Source organism: Furipterus horrens, unplaced genomic scaffold (assembly GCF_987537825.1).
Source record: "Furipterus horrens unplaced genomic scaffold, mFurHor1.1.pri manual_scaffold_4, whole genome shotgun sequence".
NCBI classification, from domain to species: Eukaryota; Metazoa; Chordata; class Mammalia; order Chiroptera; family Furipteridae; genus Furipterus; species Furipterus horrens.
The window spans coordinates 21,791,527-21,807,135 of NW_028327174.1; the positions used below are offsets into that span (position 1 = coordinate 21,791,527).

Below are 15,609 nucleotides of genomic sequence, written 5' to 3' on the forward strand. Positions count from 1 at the left end.
CAGCCACAGATTCGGGGGGAATCAGGGCTCCCTGTGGACGTGGTTTTGAAAGCCAGGAAGGTTCACAGAGTCCAGGAATTCATCCTCAGTCTGGTTCTGGATTATCTCCCTGGCTCTGTTGAAGGCTCTCTATACTGTCCCCACCTTCCCATGGGACCCAGACACCCCTAGAGACTCCATTCTCCCTTGATCGAGGTCCTTAAACTAGGGACGATCCCACCTACAAATGGGAGAGCAGTGCCCTGACTGTTTGATCTCAGGTTCTGAGAGACTCCTCCTTGTGTTTTTCATTTGCTACCTGGTGCCTAAAACCCTGCTGCTGGCTTAAAGCAGCACAAGCAAATCAATTTCATCTCAAAGGCTTTAGATGAAGAATGCCAAGGGCCTGGCCTGGGCTGAGCTGGGAGTGTGGTGTCCCTGTAGCCGCCTGCCAGGGAACAGGGTGGCAGCATGTGCTTAGGGACGCAGCCGTCTGGTCTGGATCTGGGATTGGCCAGAGCAAGCTTGTTGTGAGAAAAACAGAAATCTGAAACCTTCACTTTTGTCATAGCTCCATTTTAAATATTATCTTTTGAAGTGCAGAAATAATACCCAAATACATTTTTTGTGGCAGTACAATTTTCCAACAATACAGAAGTATACAGAACAAAAGCGTTTCTTTGTCCCATTCCTTTCCCACCCCTCAGCCCAAGGGGAGCCACTGTAATTTGTGTATCCATCTCTATCTTCTTGTGTGCTTGCTTGTATAGACTTACATTTATTTTAATAATACATATATATTTTTTATAAATGAGCTATTATGGGCTATTCTATTAATTCCATTTTTGCCTTTAAATTCTGTATGTGTCTGAAAACAGCACTTTACCTTTCTGAAAAACAAAATGGCAAAAGGGGGTGGAAAAGGCAGCCCAGAATGTGGCAAAAGTCCTTTCCAACTGACTCTGCATCTAGGCCCTTACTTAACACACGAGGGAACTGAAAAGCCCAGAGAAGCAAAGTGACTTGCCCGCAGTCACCCAGGAGTTGCCAGTGGGGCCATGCTGAGAATTGAGCATTCCTTTTCCAAGTCCAGCGTTGCTCCCCTAACTTCCAGAGAATCAGACTCTTGTGTGGGGGACCCAGGGCCTTGCAGACTTTGTCCTGGAAGCTCCCCCAGCCTCTCTCAAAGCTCCGGCCCTTCCTTCCCTGCCAGGCTGCCTTCCCCCTCCCAACACCATCCATCTTCTAACCCTGTGGAGTGGCCACAAAATGTGCACAGGCTACAGGGAGAGGAGTGAAACAAGAGGGTCTGCAGAAGGATGAGGGTTGTGAGTTCAAAGGGTCTTTCTGCTTCTTGCTCTCTGGGAAACAGGAGACAATAGAAGTAATCACTTTCTCCACCACTCCTCCAGACAAAGCCTTGCTTAGGATGCTATGGCAGCACTTACATCTGTATGCTATTATTATCCTGGTATGTGCATGTGTGTATTTGTATATCCATGTATGCCTGGGACATGTTATGAGTTCTCTGAAGATAGACACCAGGCATATTCATCTTGATGGCCCCACTGTGTAGCTGCCACTACTTGCTGACCCACTGTGCAAAAAAAAAAGAATTAGCATCTGAGGTAAGACCCAAGGCTCATCGTTGACAGAGAGTGACATATATGAGAAAGCATCCCCAATGCTTCAAACATCCTAATTTTCTCTGGCAACCTATTAATTTGCGGTTTATTAATTTATCTCAATTTTACTCACCTTTTCCATTTCAGCCTCTATCCTTTATAGTGTAAAAGTGAGTCACTCATTGAAATGCAACTCTTTATTTTTACTGCTTAGAGATAATTAGCCTCTCCACCGTGGCCAGCCCAGTGTGGAAAACAGGGGTCCTTTTATCTGCATTTATATAGCATGAATTTCTCTTTAACATGATGTTCCAGAAAATCCCTCCTAGCCACTGCTAGTCCAGCCCCTGGCAGGATGCTTCGAAGTTCACCATTAGAAGTTTATTCCTTTGGATTATCAGCCTTGGCACTACTGACATTTAGACAACTTACTGTTGTGGGAAGTACTGTCCTGTACACTATAGGATGTTTAGCAGCATCCCTGGCTTCTAACTACTAGATGTCAATAGTATCCCCTGAATTGTGACAATCAAAAACACCTCCAGATGTTGCCAAATATCTTCTAGGGGACAAAGTCACCTCAGTTGAGACAACTGGGCTAAGAATTGTCCCCAGTAATAATGGAAACACTCCAGAGAAGGATGACCCTCATCAGTTACACATTTCTCAGTCTTTACTAGACCCTTTCCAAGGATACCAGTTGGCTAAGAGCAACGTGGGAAGAGGAGAGGAAAAAGAGTATTTAGAAGAATTCATTCTCACCAACCTGCTTTTGGATTCTTCATGGACCTGTGGGAAGAAGAGTCACTCAGCAATACCCTCTAAGGAAGGTTTGGAAGAAGAACCTCCCGCCCACTCCCCCCCCACCCGCCTCCCCGACACACACACATGCTACAAGTCTATGGGGCTCTTAGCCTGGGTCTGGTGTTGCCCGATGGAAACCAGTAACACTTTAATGAAGCTGGTGAAGAGCACGCAAAGTAAGAAGCAGAGACGATGCCCTGGTCACAAAGAACTCATGGATTCCTCGCTCCTGTGAGTGTCCCTTCACCCTCTTGGAGAAGGCTGAGCAAGCATAATAACCACTTATTGATAAGATTTGTCAATCATGGTCCAGCCGGGAAACAGGAAACACTTAAGTCTTTCAAACGGAGGAAATTTACCAAAGAAAATTGGTACATGGCTGATGGAGAAGCCAACAGGAGACAGTGAGGCAACCCAGAAAACAGCAAAGCAGGAAGCAGCTACCATCTCTAGGGCTGGAAAGGCAGAAGAATAATGTCACATTATAGACCCAGAAGCCTCCGGAGCTATTTCCTAAGAACTAAATAGTGGGGGCTGCCTGGTAGGATATGGGAATATGGAAAAAGAGGAGGGAGAAACGCAACAAACTACAGGTGATGTTAGGCAGCAAAGGCGGGGTGGGAGTGGTGGAGGAACAACCTGGCTTCTTCCCTCTTTCCACCCACCTGTCCTGCACCTACTTGTCTTTATAGGCTGAACCTACCCAGCAGCCAGAGGGAAAAGGAGTCTGGGAGATGTAGTTTCCAGCAGTGATACAGCGCAGAACAAGGGAAGGGTGGAGAACAGAGCTGCAAGGAAACAAGCCATTGACTGGCACCAATAAGAGTCCCACAGAGGTGAAGGGAGGGGGCCAGGATTAAAGTCCCTATCTTAGTGCATGTCCCTTAGGACCCAGGCAGTTATTGCAGGCTGAAGTGAGAGCATGAGGCTGGCAGCAGAAAGCAGGACTGACGATAGTTCAGCCAGCCAAGGTTTGAAACGGGTCTTAGATAATGCATACTGTGAAGCAGGGAGCTTTGACTAGAAAGGGTGTGCAGGAACATTTTGGAGGTGTGGGAAATGTTCTGGGGAGATACACAGGATATAGAAAAGTGAAAGTCATGGAATTGTATACACAAGATTAGTGTAGTTTATGCACTCCATTGTTTATATGTTATACCTCAAAAGAAAAAGAGTTGCTGCCTTTTAGAGTAAAGTCCTGAAATATTTTCAAATGAAATGACATATGTCTGGGATTTGCTTCAAAATAATTCGGGAAGATTATGTGAGTAGGGGAGGATTTTATGGAAGAATAAGATTGACTCTGAGTTGAAGCTGCAAGTTCACAATGCAATTTTTAATCCTTGTGTTATGTATATTTATGTGTGAATTTCCATAATAAAAAGTAAAATGAAAAAAAGAGGAAAAAGGATCTAAGGCCACTACTCATACATTTACCTTTACGCACCTTAAGAGCTCAGTCCCAGCCCCCAATTCCCTCGCTGCAACCCTGAAGGGTGCATACTGTTCTGATATTTCTTCCTTTGTAGGAAGCCTTGGACTATTGTATAAATGCCTGCCCAGGAAAGGAGCATGAAATGTCTGTCTCAAGTGCAGCCAGGCCCCTTCACCCTGTGTAAGTCCTCCTTCCCAGGCACACTCCTGCACCTGGACTTCCCAGATCAATCACGTAGAACCTGTCCAGCCAGTCAGACCAACCAGGATAAATGAGCACTAAACTGGGCTCTCCAGGGTGGGGGGCGGGGACAGTGCTTAGGTGACCTATCTCAAGAGAGCAAGTCAGTCCCTCATGCTAAGGGAGCCACCCCTAAGTCACAAGGAGTCAGCATGGTTGCTGGAATGAGCTGGGACTCAGAAATTGGTAGCCCTGGACTGGTCATGTGACATGGGCAAGGCATCATTCCTTTATTCCATAAATATGTACTGGACATGTGGGATGTGTCAGACTCCGTGCTAAACACTGGGAACCCTGACTTAAAGATTCAGTCCAGGCCATCGCAGAGCTCACGGCAAGACTGTAAGCCAGTAAGCAGCAGGTGCCAGAGAGCAGTATACGTGGGGGCTGTGCAGTGTGGGGTGGGTGTGCCCCAGTGGCCCTCAAGGGCAGGTGGGACTTAGCCAGGAGCACAGAATCTGGGAGACCAGAGAGTCTGACCTAAGAAGGGAGGAGATAGGCAAATGCAAGTCACTCCAGGGGCATTGTTCATGGGTTGTAGGGAAATGGTGAGAAAGAAAAGGGACAGTCACGGGACTAAGCCCCCCTGGAATCCTGGTCTCTTCTACCTGGGCCTCAGTCTTTTCATCCTTTAGGTGAGGGGGTGAGACTGGGTGCACTCTCAGCTCCCTCCCATTCAAAGGGGTCCACAAGCTGCTGGGTGAGGAAGCTGGGACCCAGAGCTGTGGCCACTCAACTCCAGCCCAGCTGCAGCTTCCTGCTCACAGGGAACCTAACCTACTGGTCCTCCCCCTTCTCTAAGGACAGAGGAGCAAGGGCTGCACCCTCTGGAGTGTCTTGTAGGTGACCTGTGTCCATCAATGTGTGGACTGGCTGGATCAGGGGACAGGGAGGGCTGGCTGGCTTGTTATTCCTTTGTAATTTATCTTAAAAAGTCACACAATAGGGCAGAACCTCAGCAGTCCAGATAGTCTGCCATCCAGGACTTCCGGTTTCCAGATGCTGCGCCTAGCCGGCTGTCCCTGGGTCTCTGCCCTCTCCGTGTTTGGCAGTCCCAGGCCCTCCATTGTTCGGATCTGGCACCCGGCTGGACACAGCCCTGTCTCGAACACCATCTCTTCCGGTCAGCTCTGCCCCAGCTGGCCTCTTGAGGCTCATCTGAGGATTGTCCACTGGCTCTGCTGCTCCTGTCCCACCAGCTTGGCCTGTCCCTGCAGTGCTCCTCTCCCAGTCAAGCTTCCAAAGAAGGGAGGAGGCCCGGTTCCGGCCCCACTGCCCTCACGTGCTTTCCCGGCGGCCCCCTCCCACCCTGCATCAGGGCAGCCCAGCCTGTTCCTCTTCCCGATTGCAACAGGCAGCCTCAGCTCCCAGCGCTCCCTGTCCCCGCCCCGTGGCCGGCTAGCTCCACTCCCACTTCCTGAGCCTGGCGCTGGAGCCCTGGAGGCCAGGCCAGGCCGGGCGCTCTGGCCTCCGGGGGCACATCAGCCTGAGTTCTGTCCCAGACCCTGGGCTTCGGAACCTGCTGCCACCACTGCTCAGGAGGTCCAGGCCTCCCACCTTACTCCCATCTGATCGACTGGCCGCCATGCGCCTGCTGTGGGCTGCCTGCCCCTGTGGCCTGAGCTGGGGGCCACTCATACTAGGCCTCTTCGGTCTCCTGGAAGCATCCCAGCCCCGACTGGTGAGGGAGGGACCATGCAGGTGGGTGGGGGTGGGCTTGAATAGGGGAAGAGGTGTCTGGGCAGCTCCCTCTCTGGTCTATCAGCCCTCCCCTACTAGCCCCTGAATAATTCTTCCCCTATGTCCATCTCCCCCTGAAGGTGCCCCCATACCACACAGAGAACCAAACCTGCCAGGACCAGGAAAAGGAGTACTTCGATCTCAAGCACCAGGTCTGCTGTTCCCGCTGCCCACCAGGTGAGAGGCAATGGCGAGAGGAAGCTTGGGACAGGGCGGCGGGTCACAGGGGACTCCAGTCCACCTCGCTGCCTTAGGAAGAAAGTAGATACCATCTCCCAGGAAAGCCAGCTGGCAGAGACTGAGTGAGAGACACTGGCCATCCCTCACATGCAGGCACGGAGAGGGACAGGCCAGACTCACACAGCCAGTGGCAGAAGTAAGGATGGAACCCCGGTCCCCTGACATTCCAACTGCCCCACTCACATTCTAGGCACTTATCTCTCAGCTGAATGTGGCCATGGCCAGGACACAGTTTGTGCCACGTGCCCTGAAAATTCCTACAATGAGCACTGGAACCATCTCCTCAACTGCCACCTGTGCCGCCCCTGTGACGAGGGTGAGTGGGGGGTGCCTGGGGAAGGGCTGGGATCCCCCGGAGGGCAGCCCTTCACTGAGCTGTCTTGTCTCCCCACAAGTAATGGGCTTCGAGGAGACTGTGCCTTGCACTAGCAAACGGAAAACCCAGTGCCACTGCCAGCCAGGAATGTTCTGTGTCCCTTGGGACGGGGAGTGTATACACTGCGAGCTACTCTCTGACTGCCCACCAGGCACTGAAGCTGAGCTCAAAGGTCAGAGGTCACTAAGGGCAAAAGGCAGGGAGGCGGCTGGGTGCCAAGTGATTTTGAATGGGGGCAGGGAGCATGGTACTGTGTGCATGGTGAGCCTCCAGGTAGTTTAGTTCTCTTTGGCATAAAAAGCCTCTTCTTCCTCCCCCTGAAAGGCTCACAGAAGCGATCTATATACAGAGAAATGGAACTGGGACAGGGGCAGGGACATGGGGGGACCCTCAGCCCTGGGGAAACTCACAAGAGGGAGATCTGAAAAGGTGCCAGCTACAGAATGGGCTGGGTGCACAGGGAGGGGCCATCCATTGCACGTAAAGGAAGCTCACAGCTGGACAAAAGGCTCCTTTTGCCCACTGATCCTGCCTGGCCTTGCCCCTCTCTTGCCAGGTGAAGTTGGGAAGGCTGATAATAACTGTGTGCCCTGTAAGGCAGGGTACTTCCAGAACACCTCCTCCCCCAGCGCCCGCTGCCAGCCCCACACCAGGTGAGTATGGCCGTGCTCCTCCTACCTTTCCAGAAGCCCCAGCTGCTGACACCCCACCCCTGCGCTCAGCTCTATAGGACCCTCCTGGCCACTTGCCCCTTCCAGCCGTGTGCCCTCTTGAGTTGAGCTTTTCTCTCCTCCACAGGTGTGAGGACCAGGGCCTGGTAGAGGCAAAACCAGGCACTGCCCAGTCTGACTCCATCTGCAGAAATCCATCAGAGACACCCGAGATGCCAGGTGAGGGGCCAGGGTTGAGGGGCACGGGACAGGGGGTATCTGGGAAAATGCCTTAATTCCTTCCATCTGAAAAAATGGGGAACAGATGAATCCTTCCCTCTCAGAATGGGGGCAAGAAGAAAAGCTCCTTAAAAGAGAAATTGAAGTGTCCCCAGGCCAGCTTACTTACACACACACACACCCCACATTTTTTAAGTTACATATTATACATATAATATTATGCCAGGGAACACTCCCACACTGATATGTAACTGTAACAGGCATCATTGTCACCATCTTGGACACGCCACCATCACATAATCCACTTACTAGACTGAACACCTCCTTATTAGATGACACACTTTCTTGTTAGAGAGATAAATCTATGTTTGACTTTTTGTTGTTTTGCTGTGGAGTTACTGGTTTCCTGCCTAATAGACAATTACAGGATGTTTCTAATGATGATAATCATTATTAACTGGGAGAGAGTTTATTTTATTAACTTTTTAAAATTAGAAAATATGCATAATCTTAGCTTCATTTACTCAGAGCAAGGATATCAGGTACTCTGCAAATACTGGACACTCACTAATTCATTTAATCTTCTTATTGATCCTGTGAAGTAGTTCTGTTGTCATCCTCACTGACAGGATAAGGAAAATGGGGCTCAGAGGTCACGTGACATGCCCAAGATCGCCCATGTGGTAGCCAGTGTTCGAAGACCTGTACCCAGGCCTTTTTACTTTTTAATGCATGCACACTGTAGAATCTTAGAAAAGTCAGTTACATGAAACTAAACATCACCCACAGAACCACCACCTAGCACATCCACTCTTTAAAATTTTTTATATATCCTCACATACATTTTTCTTTGTATATCTAGCCATACACATTTTTTTTAAAGTGGTGTTATCTGACTATTCTGTAACCTCATTTTTCATTTATAATGAGGTTACAAAATATCATAAATATTTTTCCATGTCCTCTTATTAATGTTTAACTATGTGTCAGATACAATTGGCATTTTAGAGAGTAATCCCACCTCATTTTACATATGAAAAAAAAAACTGATGCTCAAAGAGATGAAATGACTTAAAAAGTCACACAGCTGGGCAGGAACCCAGGTGTCCAGGACTCCAGGTCCAAGTTCTTCCCATGCTTCCCATTCTGTACTCCCTTCAGCCACAGATCTAGGTGGACTGGAGAGAGCCAGCTCCCAGGATGCAAATGTCCAAGTCTTCCTGACCTTCCTCAGGCATAGCTGATGGGCACCACAGACTCCATGCTATGGATGGCAGCAGCGAGGCCCATAGAAAGACAGAAACTATCCACTGCCCCACATCACGTCCTGAGGAACAGAACTCCCAGCCTCCTGTTCCCACTCCCTCCTGGAACCCGCCAGGGTGGGGAGACCTTGCAATTCCTAGTCTCCCAAGCAGAATTCAGAAGTGAGGCTCCCCCACTCTCCCACCTCTGTGAACACCCCACAGTTACAGAGGGGCACTCTCAGTTCCTACAGTGGCCTCTCTGTAAGATGGTCAAGTCCACAGCAACCACAGCAACGTGGTTCTACCCAAAGGCCTGAGTCTGTTCACAGCTACAAGCCCTGCCCTCCCTAAACTGCCTCCCACCCCCACTTCCAGCCGTTGAAAATCAACTGCCTAGGCTCCTGTCCTCATGCAGCTGGGACCTGCACCACCCCAGACGTCTCCATCCATGACAGTTTCTCATGGCTATCAGGAGGTCCCCCCAAGTCCAACTGAGATCCCCTTCTCTGCAGCCCAGGGAAGTGTCTCTAATTCTGCCTTTAGGAACTTCAATAGGACTAAAAGGGAAAAGCGGCTCCCTTCCCCTCTGCCCTTCCTGTCCCGTCATGCTGCCTCCTGTTTGCTGTCCTGGCAGGAACAATACTGCTGCTGGCCATCATGCTGCCGCTGGTCTCCTTGCTGTTCCTCACCACCATCCTCGCCTGCACCTGGAAGAGCTACCCCTCTCTCTGCAGAAAGCTGGGTAGGAGGGGGCCGGATGCAGGCAGGGATGCAGGTGGGGATGCTGGCCTGTTGTTCCGGTCCCCTCCTGGATGGCGTGGGGGGTTGCAGGGTATCTTCAGCTCCCCAATACAATCTTATCTGCCCTCCCACATCCTCAGGACTCCCAATGCCTGTCCCCAGCATAGACATCATCTCCATCCAGCCCCCCATTCTGAGGCTGGAGATAAGAGTAATGACAGTGTATTCCTTGTGGAGACCCAGGGTGGGCAGCAACACATTGTGGAGGGTTGTGGAGGGTTATGGAGGGTAAAAGCCTGGGGGTCTGAGATCTGCCAAAGGCCTGACATCCGTTTCATTTTCATTGCAGGATTCCTGCTCAAGAGGCGTCCTGAGGTAATGAGGAAGGCTGGGAAGGCAGCAGAAGGGGCAGGAAGGGAGACTGAACAACGTGGGGGTAGGCAGGAAAAGAGTGTGCCGGCTTCAACATTCTTCAGTCAGTCAACGAATAACTTCTGAGCATCCATATGCCTGGCACTGTCCTAGGCATGTGGATATAGCAGTGAGTAAAACAAAGTAGCTGCCCTCCTGGAGTTACATGCCAGTGGGGCAAGAATAAAGTTAAATAAATATGTATCAGGTGGTGATAACTGATAAATAAAGCAGGATGGGGAGCAGTGAGTGACAGTGGTAGGGGATGGGGGTATATTATCTTAGACAGTGGACAGAGAGGGCCTCTCTGATGTGCCAGTATTTGAGCAGAGAACTGAAGAAATGAAGGCATAGAAATATCTGGAGAAAGCGCTCCAGGAAGCAAGAACATCAAGTGCAAAGGCCTGTGGCAAGGAGCAGGAGCAGAGGAGGGCTCTGGACTGCCTAAGCTGGGGAGGGCGTGGGAATGAAAGAAAGATGGGGCGAGGCCACATCATTGGTTGATTCTCTGCTTCCCTTCTGCAGGGAGAGGAATCTAATATTGCTGATAGAAACTGGGAGCCTCCAAGCATCAACCCACATTTTCCTGACCTAGTAAAGCCAATTCTGCCCAACCCTGGAGACGTGACCCCAGCTTCAGCCTGGCTCCCAGCGACCCCCTTTTTGAAGGAAGATGCTCTGCAACAGCAGAGCCAGGCCAAGGAGCTGGAGGCGGAGCTCCCAGAGCAAGGCCAGACAGCCCACGGTGAGCAGACTGCGGGGAGAAGAGCGGGTGGGGGAGGGGGAGTGGGAAGGATAGTGCACAGGGAGGGAAAGGGTGAAGCAGACAGAAATGAGACAACTAACACGGAGGCAAAACAGACTCCGACAGCCACCCAGACTGTCCCAGAGTGTCTGGAAACAGACATGATTGCAGAGCTCAAGAAGCCACTAGCAAATGGGAGTGGGAACAGAGAGGAAAGGGAGAAGGCAGAAGAACGAGGGCCTTCAGGAAGCAGGGGAACCCGTGTGGGGGGCACACGGGTGTGCCTTCCTCACCAGTGTGCACTCAGCCCCTCTCACTCTGCCGCCTTTCACACAGGTACCAATGGCATTCATGTAACCGGCGGGTCTGTGACTGTCACGGGCAACATCTACATCTACAATGGGCCAGTACTGGGTGGAGCACAGAGCCCTGGAGACCCCCCTGCTTCTGCAGAGCCTCCATACCCCATCCCTGAAGAAGGTGTCCCTGGTCCTTTCGGGCTCTGTACACCCTCCCAGGAAGATGGCAAAGCTTGGCACCTGGCCGAGACAGAGACACTGGGGACCTATGCCCTCTAACAGGGTCCAGGACCCAATTTGTCACCCATGCCTCATGGTGTCTGTAGGAATCAAGGAGAAGGGAGGCACAAAAGCACCTTCTCTTGGTGACTGCCCTACCCACACAGGATTGACAAAGGGCTTGGGTAGGGCCCCTAAGAGGCAAACCCCGTGGGGCCGGGGCTCAGACACATCTTTGAGAACATGATCGGGCACTGGCTGGGTACAGTGCCCACCACAGGACTCTCGCCACCATCTGAGCAGGCCCGAGACTTCATTGCAGACCCCCTGCCCACTGGGGCTGCACCAGCTCAGCTTCAGGCACAGAAAGAGCGTATGACGCCTGCTGCTGCCCACCATGGCACTCTGCACCCAGAGCATGGCACAGAAGGAAGCCAGCTACATGGTCACTTGCAAGGACATCACTGGGACCTCTAACAGATTCGTGGCGCTCATCCACAAGCTTCAGAGGCGCTTTGAGGACCCACTTCACATGGACTGAGGTAGACCATATATGAAGATGGAGTAACATGGAGGACCACCCCTCCCCTCCTAGAGAGGAAAGGGAGTCATTAAAAACTGAGGTTTTGGGTAGGGTTTCTAGGTAAAGGGAGAGTTTCAGAGGGGGAGGAAAATGGCAAGTGTTTTTATAAGTTGTAACCACATGCAAATAAAGTGGAGATTGGGACGTAGATCATTTCTTTTCTGGGGATTCATGTAGAAATACTATTTGATGATGTGCCAGGCAGCACTTAAATGCTTTTCAATAATAATGTATGTAATCCTCACAGCATCCCCATGGGCTAGATACTATCAGTATTCCCATTTAACAACAGAGGAAACTGAGGCACAGAGAGGGTAAGTCACGTCCCCAGTTCAACTGCAAAAGGCAAAGCTGGGATTTGCACCCTGTTAGTCCGGCTCTAGAGGCCTCGGGTGAAAACTCCAGAATTTCTTTGCACGAGTAAAATGGGCTGGTTGTCTTAAAGAACCAGAACTCCTGCATGTTCCACAGGCATTCAGTCTCACAGCCGTGGTGCAGAGTGAGGGAAACAGTGTCCTGCCAGGTCGATTGAAGGGAAAATGTGACTTGAGACATAAAATGTGAGGGGCCAAGTACCCATCCTGTTGTCGAGATCTAGCCTGGACTCCTTGCACTCCGAAGGCACACTCGTGATTTTAACTGTTTACTTATTTTTGTCTTGTTTTATTTTTTGCCCAAAAGAACTTGAAATCTTCTCAAGCTCTCTTATTAATAAGTGTTTGGGGCCCCAGAATTTATCTACCATGCTGCTCAGTAGAGACGATGTTAGCTTGAAGGATTGTGAGGAGAGCAGCGAACTGCTCCTTCCATAAAAGGCTACCATCTGGGTCTAATGTTAAGAACTCTGTTGCTGGGGCTCAAGATGGTGTGGCCATAAAACACATACTCCAGCAGCCGTCTGATCCAGGCAACGGGATGGGTTATTTAAGGTTGACCACGAAAGTATTCAGTCCAGCTTCCTTGGTTGAGAAGTAAATAATGATGAGCTGTATCTTTAGATAGTTAAACCCTCCGGATTTGCAGTATGCTAGAGCCAGACAACATGAATCCTTAATAATTGTTCCAATGTGTTTAGATAAAAAAACTAATTTTATGTATTTGCAACAAATAAAAGGAAAAACATTTTAAAGAAGTGATGCTAAGGCACAATTCTATGTGACATTATTCAAATTTAGGGTTACGTCTGCCTATATCAATTTGCCAGGGCTGCCATAACAAAGTGCTGCAGACTGGGGGCCTTAACCAACAAAAAATTATTTTCTCACGGTTATGGAGACTGGAAGTCCAAGATCAAGGTGTCAGCAGAGTTGGTTTCTTCTTGGTTTGCTGATGGCCATCTTCTCCCTCTATTTTCATAAGGCTTTCCCTTGTGAGTGTCTGCGTCCTAATCTTCTCTTCTTGTAAGGACACCACTCATACTGAACTAGGGCCCACCTTACTGACCTCACTTTCATTTAATCACCTCTTTAAAGACCCTGTCTCCACATACAGTCACATTCTGAGGCCCTGAGGATTAGAATGTCAGTACATGAATTGTGGGAGACACATGAACTGTGGAAAACACAATTCAGCCCATAACACTGACATGCTTATTTTGCCAGTTTTCAGTTAATCCAGCCTCCAGGAGCACGCTTTATATTGAGGGGAGCTCCTCTCTAGAATGAAGGCTGATGGAAAAGTCAATGAAGACAGATTCTTGACAGCCTGAATTTAGGTAGTCTGTCATATGTCATTTATGAGAATCCCACGCCTGTACCACATGGAGGAAAGGCCACTACTGAATCCAACCAATGTCAACATGGGTGCAGGGAGGCCAGTGAGGAGGCTAAGGTAGCATTCCAAGAGAAAGATGGATGTCATTGTGTATAGAGTGGTGGCAGGGGGACATGGTGGGTATGTAGGCCTAGGGTAATGAAGGATTTCTTTTTTTTTAAATGATGAAGCAGTTCACACTAACAGCTGTGATGAGCTCTTGCTGTGAACTACCCAACGGATTTCACACCTTTCCTCGGAACAGAGCCCCGTTTCTGTCTAAGGCAGGCGCTCCGTGACATCGGGAGCCCCTTCCTCCAGTCCCAGGAGCCAGTAAAACCCATTGATTGCCCTTTGCCAATAATTGGTTTAGGATGGAGCCCGGGATCCTTTTCAGGCCAATGACATGTACAGGGAACTCTCATTCCTAGGGCAAAAAAGCATCATTAGGAAAAAGGTTTTGGTTTTCCTTGTTCTTTCTTTCTTGTTTGGGGGCTGTTTGTTTGAGGATGTTTTAATTTTATCTGTTTCCTTTTGGGGGGCAAGTAACTTATTCAACAAACACCAAAGAGTAAATAGTGAAATGTCTCTTTCCATTCCTGTCCCTCAACCTCCATGGTCCTTCCCCTGGAAGCAACCAGTGTGACTCTTTCTGATGCTTTGCCAGAGGTAACATGCATATTCAAAAATATATATTTACATCTATTTTGTTCCTCTTTTTTTCCCGCCAATGGTAGCATGTTCTCTGCATATTCTTCCCCTTGCCTTTTTCATTTGCCAAAATAGCTTGGCCATAATTCCATATCAGTATCACAAAACTTCCTCCTTAATTTTTACATCTGCATAGTATCTCATTATATGCCTGCATCATTTAACTAGATCCCTTTGAGGATTTTAAATTCATTTTCAATTTATTACAAACATTCTAATAATAATAACCAATGTGGTTTTGCATATGTGACAGTATTGCTATCAAAAATTTTGCTAGAAATAAAATTGTGGGTCAAACATACATATATTTTATTTTGATAAACATTACCAAATTGCCCTCCAAACAAAGTGAATGTCAGCAATTTTCTTTTATTTCTTAATATGTTTTCTTGATTATGCTGTTACAGTTGTCCCAATTTCTTTTCCCTCGTCTCCCCTCCACCCAGTGGCCCCCCTCCCTCCAGTTGTCCCCCCCTCCTTAGTCCATGCCCATTGGTTGTGCATATAGTTCTTCTCAACATCTTCCTGTCTACTCCACTCCCTCGTACTGTTTCTTAATTCCTGTACCATCTCCCTCCCTTTCCCCCCTTCCCCCTCCCTGCTGACCTCCCCCCATAATGTTCCCCATACCTATAATTCTTTTCCCACTCTCATTGCCTACTTAGTTTGCCTTTGTTTCAGTTCCCTAGCTTCTATTGTTGGTTGTTGTGATAAAAGTTTTCATTTTAGTGTTCATAGTTTTGATCCTCCTTCTCCTAAACAAGTCCCTTTAACATCTCACATAACAGTGGTTTGGATCTAATGAACTCCTTCAGTTTTACTTTGTCCTGGAAGCGCTTTCTCTGCCCTTCTATTCTGAATGACAGCTTCACTGGATAGAGTAATTGTGGCTGTAAGTTTTTGCTTTTCATTAATTTGAATATTTCTTGCCAGTCTCTTCTTGCCTGCAGAGTCTCCTTTGAGAAATCAGCTGATAGTCTAATTGGGACCTGTTTGTACATAATTCCCTTCTTCTCTCTTGCTGCTTTTAAGATTCTCTCTTTATCTTTAATTTTTGACATTTTGATTATAATGTGTCTTAGTGTGGTTCTCCCTGGGTCCAGCTTTTTTGAAACTCTCTGTGCTTCCTGGACCTGTAAGTCTATCTCCTTCCCCAAGTTAAGGAAGTTCTGCTTCATTATTTCTTCACATAATTTTTCAATTTCTAGTTCTTCTTCTTCACCTTCTGGCAACCCTATAACTCGCATATTTGCTCTCTTATAGTTGTCCCAGAGGTTTCTGAGCTTCTCCTCATTTTCCTCACTTTCTGTTTCCTCTTTCTACCCTGGTTGACTGTTTGTTCCTTCTAGCCTTCATTCCTTCCCCATCTTGATTAAGTCCTGCTGTTAGTTCTGTAAGCTGTCTTATAACTATAGCTCTGAACTGAGCCTCAGAAAGTTTATCTATCTGTTCATCCGTTAATTCGTGTATTTGCTGTCTGGTCAGCTGCGTGATTGGGATCTCTATCATGATCCCTGCCATCCTGATAGGTTTGTTTACCTTTCCTTCTTGGGCGGGATTGTCACACCTCCT

The 15,609-nt window shown here is 48.7% G+C and overlaps 1 protein-coding gene across 4 annotated transcripts; it reads left to right on the forward strand.

Annotated features, from left to right (window-relative positions):
* Window positions 1–5,405: 5,405 nt before the first annotated feature.
* LTBR (lymphotoxin beta receptor) lies at window positions 5,406–12,706 on the forward strand. 4 transcript variants are annotated; one of them, XM_090272696.1, is made up of 10 exons: window positions 5,412–5,764; window positions 5,904–6,000; window positions 6,254–6,379; window positions 6,459–6,611; window positions 6,996–7,092; window positions 7,238–7,329; window positions 9,211–9,351; window positions 9,667–9,692; window positions 10,254–10,473; window positions 10,810–12,706. In XM_090272696.1, the coding sequence occupies exons 1-10, from the start codon at window positions 5,669–5,671 to the stop codon at window positions 11,049–11,051; spliced, it is 1,290 nt and encodes a 429-aa protein (XP_090128822.1). In that variant the 5' UTR covers window positions 5,412–5,668; the 3' UTR covers window positions 11,052–12,706. The 4 variants fall into 4 exon arrangements, with proteins under 4 accessions (XP_090128825.1, XP_090128824.1, XP_090128822.1 ...); XM_090272697.1 differs by having other exon boundaries at window positions 5,416–5,764; window positions 9,211–9,318; XM_090272699.1 differs by having other exon boundaries at window positions 5,406–5,784; window positions 6,254–6,611; window positions 9,211–9,318.
* Window positions 12,707–15,609: the final 2,903 nt, after the last annotated feature.

Coding starts and splice junctions, on each gene's coding strand:
- LTBR (XM_090272699.1), top strand. CDS start 5,669: ATGCGCCTGCTGTGGGCTGCCTGCCCCTGTGGCCTGAGCTGGGGGCCA. Junction 7,330..9,210: donor AGAGACACCCGAGATGCCAG/GTGAGGGGCCAG, acceptor CTGTCCTGGCAG/GAACAATACTGCTGCTGGCC. Junction 9,693..10,253: donor TGCTCAAGAGGCGTCCTGAG/GTAATGAGGAAG, acceptor TCCCTTCTGCAG/GGAGAGGAATCTAATATTGC.